General features: G+C 41.5%; 1 protein-coding gene across 1 annotated transcript; it reads left to right on the plus strand.

The window, feature by feature from the left end:
- Positions 1–80: 80 nt before the first annotated feature.
- Positions 81–13375, plus strand: KLHL42 (kelch like family member 42). The gene is made up of 3 exons (XM_075508180.1): positions 81–1126; positions 8504–8697; positions 12603–13375. Exons 1-3 carry the CDS (start codon positions 234–236, stop codon positions 13052–13054), a joined length of 1539 nt encoding a protein of 512 aa, XP_075364295.1. The 5' UTR covers positions 81–233; the 3' UTR covers positions 13055–13375.
- Positions 13376–14300: the final 925 nt, after the last annotated feature.

Consider the following 14300-nt stretch of genomic DNA (forward strand, 5'->3'; position numbering starts at 1 on the left):
CCGGCGAGGCTGCGGCAACGCCTCCCCCATCCCTCCCTCCCAGCCCGCCTCCCCCCGCGGGGCCCGGCTCGGCGCGGCCCGGCCCGGCGTGGCCCGGCGCGGCGCCGCTCCGCTCCGCTGCGCTGCGCTGCGCTGCGCTCCTCCCACCCCGGCAGCGGCCGCCGGGACGGAGGAGGAGCCTCCCGCAGCCGGCAGCGGCCGGGCTGAAGTGCGGCCAGGGGAGGGGGTGAGCGATGTCCCTGGCGGGGCGGCGGCGGCAGGAGGAAGAGGAGGGGGAAGGGGGAGAAGGGGATGGGGCCGGTGCGGGGGAGGAGGTGGTGCAGATCCGGCTGGGGGACAAGTGCTACCCGGTGTGCAAGAGGAAGCTGATCGAGCAGAGTGACTATTTCCGAGCCCTCTACCGCTCGGGCATGCGGGAGGCAGGGCAGGGCCAGGAGGAGCAGCTGCTGCGCGGGGGCCTGAGCGCTCTGGGGCTGGAGCTGGTGCTGGACTTCATCAACACCTCCTGCCTGGCCCGGCTGGAGCAGGAGGAGGGGGGCGATGAGGAGCCCCCGTTGCTGGAGGAGCTGGTGGAGGCCGCTTCCTACCTGCAGGTCACCCCCTTGCTCCGCCTGCTCCTCTCCCAGGTGAGGCTGGGCAACTGCTTCGAGCTGCACCGCCTGGCTCAGGTCTACGGTCTCCAGGACTTGCACGATGCCTGTCTAGACTTCATGGCCACCCACTACCATCAGGTGCTGCGGAGGCCCGATGCCCGGCCACACCTCCTCCTGCCCCACGCTCTCCAGCAGCACTTGAAGGAGAGGCGGATGAGGGGCACCGCCACCCTCGTGGCCATCGGGGACTTCATGGGTGCCTCCTCCCTGGGCCTGCCTCCGGGCTGTCACCCTCAGGTGGAAGCCCCCTGGTCTATGCTGAGGTACGATGAGGAAGCGCAGAGGTGGCTGCCTCTGGCCAACAACCTGCCCCCTGATCTGGTGAACGTCCGAGGCTACGGGTCGGCGATGCTGGACAACTACCTGTTCATCGTCGGGGGCTACAGGATCACCAGCCAGGAGATTTCGGCCGCCCATTGTTACAACCCTTGCCTAAACGAATGGAGTCAGCTGGCTTCAATGAACCAGAAGAGGTAACCCCTGCTCCCTGAAATACACGTGTGTCCATGTATATTGTCAAAACAGACCCGGTTGAGTCACGTGGTGTTGACTGGACTCAACGATACGAGAAGGGATTCAGACCTGCCTCTGTGCCGTGAATCACCCATGTCTCTTGCATCATGTGGTGGGAAGGACCGCAGCGCTTGGCCACGGCTTGGCGGCATGCCACCGGATAGGCCCGGCAAACCTTGTCTTTACTGGCAGCAGTCGTCCCACTGCAGCACAACGCTGCTGCCCGTCTCCTGCTTAGGGGCCCCCTCTGCATGGTGCGGGTTGCTGCTGTGGCAAGGGAAGGGTGCGGAGGACGGGACTTTGTTGCGTGAATGCTGGTGGTTAAGGTCTCAGCTGTGGGAGAACGCGAGCTAGGCATCAGCAGAGGAGGACTGTGCTACAGCTCACCACCATGTGTGACCATGTACCTCGGTGTGAAATGGTGGTGGGCTCCCGCTTTTCATTTAAATTGCAGTATACAAGGAGCCAGTCTCTCGGAACAGCTGTCTTGCTGGTAGTAGAAATTCTCCCTAAAATAACAAAGCTTAAAAAAAAAAAAAAAGATAAAATTCTTCTCTTACTTTCTTTGTGGTATATTTTAACTCCAGTACTGTACGTGACAAGAAGTTTTACTGCTCTCAGTGGGGATGTACAGTCTATCAGAGCTAGAGGTGGCTGAAAAATTTTAGTTGGAGCAGTTTTTCATTGGTTTCTACTTTCATAAAAATCTGTATGTTTTGTAGGCCTGCATTTCAGTGAAATATTCACCAGAAAAGTGTCAGGAAGATTGTGAGAAATTTCTCACTTTATGGGAATATTCTGATCTGGGAAACATTCATCATTTTGACAATTTCACTTTTCCCCAGTATCCTTTTGAATTATTTGTTTGACATTTATGTTTAAGTTAGTGTTTAGAAACACTTTTATAATTTGCATTTGAAAGAATAACAGGGAGCTAGCCTTGAGGGAGACCCAAGAAGAGAGGCCATCTCTCTGGCCAAGGTTGTGGCTACTCTACCTTAATCACGCTGCAGAGTTATCACAACAAAGCCTTTTACTTCATTGAAACAAAATGTTTCTGTTATCCAAAGTGAACTTCCTCACTGTTTCCATTTTAGAAAAAGTGTTTAAATTTTTATCTTCTCTGTAACAAGTAAGGAGGCCAAAATTCACTGTAGAATGGAAATTCTCTTCTCCATCCAGTAAATTCAAGGAGCACCCAGAGACCTCAACCATTGGCATAAATGCTTTGTATCTGGGTAGTGGAACTGCAGTCTGTATTCCAGTCTCTATTTAGCTCTTCCCAGCTAAAACCCCCCAAAACAGGGGTTTGACCTAAAATTAGTTCTTTCCCATTTCACTTTTTTTTTTTCACTTCCTGTGTTGTTGTGAGAATTTCACTAAAATGATTGCCTCCATAATCAGTCATTGGAATTGGTTGGAAACAATTTTTTTCAGTACTTCTGGCTTCTTGAAATGGTGTTGCGAAAGTTTTCATCTGTAAAATGAGTGTTTAGCTTTTACACGCTGCAAACACCTTTTCTTGCAGGCACATTTCTTAGAGCCTGAGCCTATAAGCAGTCTTCACCAAGGCGCCTGTGGGAACTGAGGTGTTTTAGCCGGCCTTGCTTCGGCGGTCTTGCCTACGTGAGCATGACTGAGAGCACATTGGCCTCGGTAGGAAAGGAAGATGGGGTCAGCCCACACAGCGTCTCCTATGGAAATTAACTTAAACACAGAAGTCCCACATTGATCAAGTTATGAGGTTTTGGCATTGGTTCGTGTGATGTGTATAGCAAGAGAGATGTTATTATGTGTGATCATTCTGCAGCATGGCGAATGAGGGCTTTCCAAAAAATGCTTTTTAGAGGCCCTTTTTTCACCTTATGACCTGACTGTTCAAACTCTAGATCAGCCTTTTTCCGTCCACACTTTCCCTTTTTTCTAGGATGTATAATCATTATATCTGAAATAAACACATGGATATTTTCTCCTTATATTACTATTTTCAACTGCACTGCGATACGAACTTAATCTTGAAGCCCATCACAGGTGACAGCAAGGTATTCCTTAGCATAGAATTTCACATGGGCCATTTATGGCAGAAAAGCAGTATGTGAATGGATATTTTTGGAATAGTCTCTATTCTTACATTTCATGGTAGTTATTTCAGGTCAAAAGGAACCCAGAATTACGTCTGCCTCTAGATTGCAAGGTTGCAAGTGAGTATGTTGCTCTCTGAATGATAAGCAGAGGAAGTTTTTTTCATGGAAACTGCTGACCCCTTCATAAAACATGCTTTTGATTTTAACATCTTCATGGAGTCTCAACTCTGAAGTTATTAATTATTATTTTTTCTATCTGACATAACATTTCAGCTCTTTGATGACCCGCTTGACATTTAGTGGCCAGAACACAGGAAGGAATGGCCTGTGCCACAGGAGCCAAGAGCAGGGAGATTTTTAGGATCAGTTAGTTTGCATTCAACAGGAACAGCACTGATGCCTGTCTGCTGCACAGATGTGCTGCAATTAGATCTGTAGTTTGCTCGGCATTGTATTTTTAGTTTGTTATGCTGTAGTAAAATAAGCAGGGCAATTGCCCAGCATGCTGCTTAGGAATTACAGTCATATGACTGTCTGCCAAATGAATTTATGTCAGCTGAAATAATTACATCCCATGGATGAATTTTTTACATACCTTGAGGGAGGGTTCTAGTACCCATTGAAATTGGTTTGACTTCAGACAACATTTTAAGAGTATCTGGATCTGGCCTCCTATATGAATGGATGCATATATTGGCCTCAAGAGAAGGCTGAGGAGTTATGGAAATAATTGTGCTGGTTTGCTGTTAATATAAGAAGTTCTCTGCCCTCAACAAACCTTGTAAATTCTATGATATTTTTATCTTTAATTATTTCGATTATTATACTATAGAATCCCAGGATGCTGGGATTCTCTACACAGGCACAGATGAAATAGTCCCAGCTTACTTCTAAGTAGAAGACAAAAGCCATCAGATGTATACTGAATACTTAGCAGTCATTCTGGTTTAGGTTATAGCTGTTAGCTTTCTTTCTAGATGTAGAGGTCTTATTACGGTAGTTTCAAATGTGCTCACAATAGGTAACTTCTGTATATTATTCTTGTGATGCCCACATAAGCTTGAGAATGTATTATTCCCTATTTATGCGTACACAAAGGAGATAAAATAGTTTGCTCAGGCTCATATAGGAAGCCTGTGACTGAGCCTGGAATTTCTCATCATCTGAGGGCTAAATCTGGTGCCGTTCATAAATAGTCCCTGTTGTCTCAGACAATACATACCCTAGGGTCTTAGAGACAATACTATATTGTATTTAGGGTCGTACATACCCTAGGGTCTTAGAGAAACTAAGGGACTAAAACAGATCACAGTTTTTAGATCTTTTAATTCTGTACTTGCAATAGTGTCTTCAGAAAACTACCTGGGCTTTTTTGTGGAAGAAACTTCATGTAAATGTTACCCAAGACCACTTGTGGTCTTTGGGAACAGGAAGGTAACAAGGTGCTTTGGGGACTGTTCAAGTAATGCCCTTCTATACCTTTCTGTACTTTTCTTTAAATTGATGCTGTCAGTTGAAATTTGCTATTTAAAAATAATATACTCACAGGATTTCTGCTGCATGTGCCAGTTACAGCTGTATATTCCACTTTCATTTTCCTTCAGAACACTCATGGCAGGTAAATCTTCCAGGCTTGGAAGACCCTTGTAAGCCCCTGGCTGGGATTATACACATGCACGTGGAACATGGGTTTTGTGAGCAATCTGTGCCTGAACTGCTGCCACTCTGAGGACTCTTACAGGAATATAGGAGAGGATGCTCCTGGGGGATGGTAGTGGTTTATGAGACCTTCTGTTTCCACATTTTTTAATATTTTTTTTCACTCAAAATTCCTCTGTGTTGGGGGAAAACTGACTTTTCAAAAATTTTTAAGTTAGAAATATTCATGTCACATTTATCACAAATGTATCACATGCTTCCAAAGTTAAAGGTTGGATGCAGTATGCTCTGCAGACTTAATAAGGAATGTAAAAACAAAAGTGGTTCATGCAAAAAGTGTAAAAAGCTTTGGAATTGGCTTCGTTACTGTGCTTTCATGATTCTTCATCTCTGTTGTAAATGCTTTAACTCTAGAATGAAGAAGTCATCTGATTTGTGAGAAATTTAAAGGTTAAAGTTGATAATTTGGCAGGAAGGAACCACAGGTTAGTCAGTCCAACCTTCCTGCTCTACAGCAGGACCAAGCTTACCTTGCAAATAGGTGTCTAACTTGTTCTTGAATCCCTCCAGCAATGTAGATTCCAACCTCCTCCCTCCCAGGTAACTTGTTCCCATGTTTAGCTACCCCTCTGATCAGGAAGTCCTCTCTATATCTATGCTAACTTTTTCTTGTCGTATACTGAATGAAGGATATCTGTCAGTGAACAAGAAGAATGCTTACCGTCCTCTTTATAGCCACTTTCATAGTGGTCTCCTACAGATACATTTATGGCTGTTAATGCGATCCAGGACAATGTAGGTTTTTTTGCAAGTTGTTGAATGTTGTCTTGTATTCAGAAAGCTATGCACTCTGAGCCCCAGATCGTATGCGTCTGTGCATTAATTTTTCTTCCTTCCTGCATATAATGCTTTGCACTTTTCTTTATAGAATGAAAAATGTTGTATTTTAAACTATGGTAAAAGCCCACATCTTACTCTTGCTTGTGTTCCTGGGCTTCCTTTCAGGGGAAACGAGGGACATCAGAAGACAGCTCAAACCTGGTCTTGTCCCAACAAGAAGGATATGCACTAGGCCTGGCATTTGGAAAGTACTTCTGATCCCCCAAGTTTAGATAACTCACTGATGTGAGTGGAGTTATATCGCAGTTGAATCTGACGGACTGTTCAGCTCCGTGGTTTCCAAGCTGTAGTCCATGGAACAGTTGTTAGTTGTGGAGAGCTGGCTGGTTGCTCAGGGTTTGCTTTCCTTGTTTCCAGCTGCTCCAATACATTAAAAGAGTATAAAAATACACTAAATATTTCCTAGTGTTCACTCTCCATAAAAACACCTGCTGTTACTGGCATGGGAAGGTGAATGGCAGAAGTTTTTCATAACATATTGAGCCATTGTCCAAACTTTCATATAAAGTGTGCTGATGGATATTTATGGCTACTTTTGAGTAAAATGAACCTTACAGTTAACATGTTCCATAAATCTGAGATACTTCCACTGCATGTCATCCATTTTAACAAGCGTTGGAAGTGGTTAAATGACTGACACAAATGTACGTGTCCTCCTTCTAGAAAAACTGAAGTTGAGAGTTGTGCTTTACATCTTTCACCAGACAGGTTTCCCTGTACTGCAAGAAGCAATTCAGCGATACGAAGGCCATAAAGCAAAAACCATATAAATTACCTCCATGCAGATAAAATAGTAAGAGGCTACAATTAGAGGGTAACTAGAGAAGCATGTGTGAATTAGGAAGCCTGAATTCTTTAATGTTCTGACACTACACACTTGTTTAGTTAATTCATGTCCTCTGTGGCAGAACTTTTAGCATGTTTATAAAGTGGCTAGAAGATCTTAGAATAGGGAAACGCTGTCTCTGTGTGTGTGAACTCATTTTATAAGCAAAAAATCCTGCACCATTTCCACCATAGGCACAGAGTTACAGACTTTCTAACATACTTTAGATTTTAAAGAATTGCTTGGAAAATGCATTTACATTTTGTGTTTTTGTCCCTCTGTTAATTTGTGGATTTTTTTTTTCCACCATAACTTTTAGAACAGGTACATTGCTTTGAAAATCATAATGTTTTGCAAGTAATTATCCTCATTTCATACCCGCTATTGATTGCCATGTTATTCTGGATTCTCTAAGATGGAAAACATAATTGCTGTAGAGAGGAGATGAACAGAGTGACCTAATCGTAAATGTCAGCAAAAAAAAAAAGAATAAAAAGCAATTAATTCCTTCAAAGGAGCATTTTCATTTCCAAAGCTATATCAGGATGACAAGAACAAAATGATTCCATCTGGAAACAAATTCTTTTTCCAAGTATATTTAATAAAAAGAAATTGCAGGGCAGTCTGCTGCTAGGCAGGGTTCATTTTGTCCAGACAAAATCCTGCAAAACTACTTAGCGGTAAGTTTTGAATCTTGGATTCATGCAGAGTGAAACTCACTTTGCTGCTCAGCAGGCCAATGCAAGTCTAAAGCACCACTTCAGTTTTACAGACATAGCGCAGTTCCCCATTTGGCTTTATGCTGAGCTGGTGGACTCCAGCGACTTTCACACATTTAGTTAATTGGGATACTGCATGGTAAAATTTCGATTTGGCTCAGCAGTAGAGAAGGAACAATCTTTCTAGGCAATGAGACTGTTTCTGAAGAGGGGAAGAGCTCATCTTTTATTAGACCAGCTTCCATAGCTGGAAGGCATAGCTGAGCATGCAAGCCCTTTAACTTCGAGCCCTCCAATTTCTTCCTACAGACTTGCACCTTTAACATCCATAGACTATTTGTTTCTGCCTATGTTATCTTAAAAGTGTAAGCTGTAAGGCTTCTTGCGCTTGAATAATTAGAAAGTTGCTCTTTGCCATGCGTGACATATAACAGCACAATGGAAGAGAATAAGAAATAAAAGAACAGGGCATTGCCCACGGAGTGCAATTTATTTTGTTCAACTATGGGTGGAACATTAATTTACAGGCCTATCTTGCTTCAGTGGGATGGAGGATGTATTTAGTAGTTTAATGCTGAATAAGGTACAGGAGATTCTCTCTTCCTTCTTTGCAGAACATGATTCAATGAGTACCGCTTTAAATTTCTGTTTATTAGTGTTATTAAAGAGAGTATATTACAGACTAAGATGAGTACACATTCTTAGGCATTCATCAAGTCTTGTTTGAAAATTCTGCAATTTTAACTGAAATAATATCCTTGACTGTGTGTATATATAATACGTTTTTCTACACTAAAGATACATTACTAAAAGCCTAGTAAAAATGAGGCATCTACTGAACACATTAGTTAACTAAACATTTAGAGCTCAAACTGTGACAGATTGAAATCCAAAATAAATTATTAATCAGTCTCAGCAATCAACATCATTAACATCCAGAATGTCACTGGTTACTGTCCTACGTAATTACACTGTAATTACAGAGTTTTGGCCTTGCACAGAAGGGTTTAGATGCTGTAATATATGAAGTGAGGGTACAAGTTGTAAGTGATGATGAGTATGTTGGAGCCTGTATAGGAAGAACTTTCTCTCCTGTATTTTTCTGTACATCTATTTAACCTGTTTCAACGCTGCAATCTTTTCTTTCAGGTCCAATTTTAAGCTTTTGGCTGTAAACGGAAAGCTCTATGCCATCGGTGGTCAATCCCTTTCCAATGTGGAGTGCTATAACCCAGAAAATGACTGGTGGAATTTTGTAGCATCCATGCCAAACCCTCTTGCAGAATTCTCGGCTTGCGAATGCAAGGGCAAGATCTACGTTATCGGAGGGTACACTACACGAGGTAGAAAGCTTGCTTTTACTTTTTTTTTTTTTAACCTGATTGTTTCTAAGGCCTAGATAATTTTCTTCTCTTTTCCAGGAAGTCTTTTGACCTGATGTAGAAAGCTGCATAATACTCATTAAAACATGTAGAAATAAATCACTGGTAGAAAATAATTGACAAATGAAAAAAAAAAAAATTAGCTCTGTCATACAGGAATCAGGTATTTATTTTTTTTTCAGGGCCTACATGGACCTGGGGCTCTGTTATTCTGAGGGAACAGGCTGATGGGTACTTCAGCATGCAGCTTAGCCCTCCTTTTTTAGATTTTGATCATACAGTAGAAAGAGAAATCTCAACAGACACACTTTGTTCAATTTTTAAATACCTGTTTTAGACTGTCAGAAGGAAAAATATGAAGAAAATATCTGCCTGCATTAGTACTTCTCATGTATTAATAGATGTCATGATCCCTTCAATATAGCATTTCAGTGTTTCACAAGCAAATTCAAGCTATAGGTAAGATTTTCAGTGCTGAAATAACTTAATTGAATAATTAATTAAAAGCTTAAGTAAGAACCAACATTTTTGACTTACTTCCTTTCTATACCCTGTTTTCTGAGGATGTAGAGAGGGAAGGATTTGAAGTTGTGTTCTCTCCTGACAATTTCTTTATCCAAAAGCAAGCCACTTAGAAAGAACTCCCTTCAGTTCATTCCTTAAGCACATATTGCCATTCTTTGCGCAGAATACCATTTTCTCAGTTCTAGAAGTCATTTTTTTTTCATGTCAAATGTATAGTATTTACCAGGATTTCCTAAATTTAAATTCCTGTCTCTAGACCTTTGCCCACTTCATTTTACCACAGTACTTTTAAACCTTTTTCCAAATGGAGAATAAAATTAGAAGAGGGATCAGCTTTTACAGAAAGTACTGCAATCAAAGCTAAACTGACATTAGAACAAGCTGTTCCTTTTAGTGTCTGAGCAGATTTTAGCTCTGAACCATTATAAGGTTTATAAAAGACACACTTCCACCCCTCATGGTCCTTGTGGTAATGATAACCTTCAAAAGCATTTTGTCTGGTCCGTTCTGCCCCAGAACCTGGTGGCTTCACTGGGGAAAGCAAAAGATATCGGCGTGCTTGTGTCCATATGGAGAGCGATGCTGCGGTGTGCTCTGCAGTCCCAGCCCTCTCATCATCCCCACTAAAGGGTCTGTTGGGATGCATATTGCTCCCTGATGTCCGGCGCTAGGACTGAAGGATGTCTGGCACACAGTACTTGCTGTGCTGAAAAGTCAGACCCAAGGGGAAACATCCTTTGAGACAAGAGAGCAGAGAACAAGGAGAAGGGACTGAAACAGACAGTAATGGGAAGACTTGTCGCTAGAGACCGGAGTTAGAGTTTTTGTAATTTTTATCTAGAGAAAGAAATGGTAAGAAGAAAAAGCTCTGATTTGGTTTATAGTGCAACTAGATTACAGGAGTGCCAGCTTTTCTTCTGCATCCCCTGTAGTTTGCAAGTTCTTTTTCTGGTGCTTGTGCTGTTCTTTCTTCAGGCTGCCTACTCCTGCTGTCATGGATAGGAAGATCAGCATCTTGCTGATGCAGATCCTGTTCCCTTAAAATTCATTAACAAAGCGTATGTAGTCAGGCTTGCTGCCCTGTGTCGAGCTCCTTATTTGGTACGTATTACCTGTGGTTTCAATTGAAGAAGGATAGTCAGTGAGTTACCTCTTGCTTCTTCCACACCTCAGGGGATTGCCACTGACCTTCAGGCCTCTGTCTTTTCCTAGATCTTTTCTTAGGTCTTTTCCTAAAGGCCGCTTTTAATGGAAATGGGATAATAAAACAGTATGAAGTTGTGAGCAGTGGATAAGTAGCACATTTAGGCTTATGTTTAAATCCAAGACCGTTCAGGACAACAAATGCCCGTGCTTGTTATAAAGAAAGTTCCTTTCCTCAATGAGGGTCTAGAATTAGTTTTTCTGTGACACCTTGGCTTAGGACAGCTATCGGACTTAGAAACCAGAATTGCTGCAATTACACTGGTGATTTACCTTCCAAGTTATGCAGATGTTGGAGGATGTTAAGACATAACTATGTGAGAGTTGCCAAGGTTCATTTGCTGTTTGACTATATTCACTAAATAAAACACACGCAGCAATTAATGTGTAATTTTTTTTAGTATTTCTGCATATACCTCAGTAAGACTGTAATTTTGGTGTAGTTTTGATAAGTTTTGTGGATTATTTTTTTGATCTATGTAGAGCCTTCTCCTGAGACTACACTTTCCAAAAGATAGTAGGATCTGGAATTTCCCACTGTAAATTATAGTGACACTTCTTCAATAAAGGCCCTCCTTGCGGTTCTCAGCTCTCACTTGTGAACCTAGATCCTAATAGAAACTCCCTGTTAGGAACTGTAATGTTCATGTTTTGTATTGGTTTTTTTTTGTTTCGGTGGATATAAAAGACCCAGGTTCTGGACTGAGCAAACGAAGGCCATATCGCAATAGACTTGCATTTCGTATGCCCTCTCTCAAACCATAGCACTTTTTACTTGGGAAGATCACTGCTGTAGACAGACGTAGAAACTTAATTACTAGAAATGTTGGGATTTTTTTCCCCCCTAATGAGTCAGAAGAAGGTACATTGTTTGTAGACAAACATCATCCATATGTAGAGCTTTTCATAAAGCATTGCCATGATATTTTTCCTCTTTTTTTCCTTTATTTCATGTGGATTAGGTGTTCAGGAAGGCAATGTACAGTAACAAACGATGACTGAAAGTCATCAGAGTGCAATCAAATGCTATAGCAGCACCCCCCTAATCATGCTGCTAATGCACTTCTTTCATGACAATCCAGTTATATTTATGGCTATTTATACCTGTGCCCTTACATAACTTGTCAGTATGTCACCATCTGCTGTTCCCCTTGGGAGCTCATCTGGAGATTGTCATGCAGGATAGACTTGTACTATGGAGCAGATTTTATTAAAAGACCAAGGTGGAGTCTGCAAACCTGTTGTCACCTGAGTTTGGATTTAAGCTCAGGTCTCCAGAGATTGAAACTGAATTTACTAGCTAACGAGTCCTGTGTGTTCTGTGTTAATTTAGGGAAGCTCTGGACACAGCCAGACTCTTCACTGCACCATAAATCAGGGTGATATTGTAACAATTTTGTAGAACAACAGTATTGCAAACACATGCATCCACTGAACTGTAACTGAAGTATAGATACGGCTTCAGCTTTTTTCTGTGCCTCTGTCTGATGCTGGAGCATCCTGTTCTTAAATGATTTTGACAACGTGTATTTCTCTCTTCATGAGGTACTGAACATGTGCCCTTAGGTCATCCATGCCACTTGTTGAAATGTAGCTTTGAAATGAAACTAGCTTTATGAATTTTATTCCATAAAACTTTGATTTATGGGATGAAATGCAAAGTATCAAAGTTAAGCTTGGATGATAAATCATCACTTGACAGCCATTAATGAAGCATACTGTGTTCATGATAATTTGATTCATCTGTGATCACTGCTGGAGAGCAGAACATTGCTCCATTTCCCTTTTCATAAAAATTTCTTACACATCAATCAGAGACAAAATTAAAAGCATAAGTTAAAAGGTAGGGATTGTTCTGCTAAAATCTGCATCCCCAGACCATTTGCATCATGTAGTGTGCCAGAGCAGCTTAATTTTTCCTTCTGCAAAGGAACAGAATGTTCAAACTTTATTGTCAAGGGCAAAGACTTGCAGTTCTCAATAATCAATATTTCTTCTCTGGTCTGCTATGCTTTTGCACTGTAATACATTAGCAATCTGTAATAATGGCTGATACAGTTTGTAGGGAGGAAGAATCCTCCTCCATGAGTACCTTCTAATATATTTATTTATTTGTAAATATCTCTCCTCTGTTTCAGATAGGAATATGAACATTTTGCAGTACTGTCCCACTTCTGATTCCTGGACCAACTTTGAACTTTGTGATGTCCATGTTCGCAAACAACAGATGCTCTCTGTTGAAGAAACTATATATCTGGTAGGGGGTTGTATTCATGAACTTGGACCAAACCAAAAATCCAGCCAAAGTGAGGACGTGTTAACTGTGCAGTCTTACAACACTGCTACCAAAGAATGGCTCTACCTCAAAGAGAACACATCAAAATCGGGTCTTAACTTGACTTGCACTCTCCACAATGATGGAGTCTATATATTGAGTAGGGATATTACTTTATCTACAAGCTTGGAGCACCGTGTTTTTCTTAAGTATAATATATTTACGGACAGTTGGGAGTCACTAAGACGCTTTCCAGCCTTTGGACAAAACATGCTGATCTGTTCTATGTATTTGCCTGATGTGCGAGAAGTGTAACAGCATCAGGTTTTTCTTTTCAGCTCATTAATCATTCTTGGAAGAAATATTGCTTCCTCTAAATAATTCCAGTTTCAGAATGTAACGTGGTTGCATAATGTAGGCATAATATACTGATTCTGTTCTTTAAAAAAGTTGCAAAATCCAATATTAAGAGAAATGCTTCCAGAAACAGTTTTAGGATTTCAGTTTAAGAATTTTATTGTTTTGGATTTAAATTCCACCAGGTATTGTATACCAGGAGTATACATGGTAAAAGTGGAAATAATTCAATAAAGTAAATCACAAGTCTAAGGAAAATCATAAAGAGAATGATTTATTTTAAAATGCAGTTTTTACTCAAACTGTGTCCTGTCAAATGCACAATGTTTAAAATTGTTTATACTATCATATTTTTATCTCTTTTTATGGTAACAAGTGAGATTCTCAAAGGTGCCAGCAATTGGGGTACCATCAAGAAATAAGAACTTCCCCTGAATTATTTGTAATGAAACGCTTTGCCAGGGACTGGGAGGAATTGCCTAGAGGCTTATGGTTGTTGGTTGGATACTAGATGCTCCTTTAATGGAAGTTGGCAGCATTTATTGCTACCATTAAGGTAGAGATAAAAAGACTGTAAATTCAAATGGGGAAGTTTGCTCATCTTCAGAAAGGTTTAAAGTTTTAGTGACTTTGTTCTATTCTGTACTACTGAGTGTTAAAGATGAAATTATAGTTGCTGACAAGCTGCATGTTAGGAAAATGTGCGTGAGCACATGTGATTTTGATTCTGCACCAGCCACATCCTGCTTGATAACAGTCATCCCGGACGTCCATCATTTGGCATGGAAGGGTTGATTTGTGTAAATGACTTTCGGCCAACACCACCCAAAGCAGGTGCACATGAATGTTGGCTCTTTCTTGTGTTACCAGGAGCTTGACAGAGATTACCTCACATTTGCCACCCAAAGTTGTTTCTACAAAGAGCACATTAAGATGGTCACCATGAATACTCCTTTGTGGGGATTCAGGAATAGATACTCTGGGAGCTTCTCCCAGTTCCTGCCTATCGCCTGAGAGAATTACAATCGTGATTGGCCCCTTTTCTTTTTGTGACTGACAAGTTCATAAGCATCTTCTGAAGGCACCTGCCCAGGTGTGGAATGTGTGTCCTTGTGACAGGAAAAGGAGAAGGTCTTGGTCACCATGGGAAGCTTTTACTGTGGCTGCCTTTAGGGAAGAGATAACCAGATTAGATATGTGCTGA

This window comes from Mycteria americana, chromosome 1, assembly GCF_035582795.1.
Source record: "Mycteria americana isolate JAX WOST 10 ecotype Jacksonville Zoo and Gardens chromosome 1, USCA_MyAme_1.0, whole genome shotgun sequence".
In the NCBI taxonomy this organism is placed as follows: Eukaryota; Metazoa; Chordata; class Aves; order Ciconiiformes; family Ciconiidae; genus Mycteria; species Mycteria americana.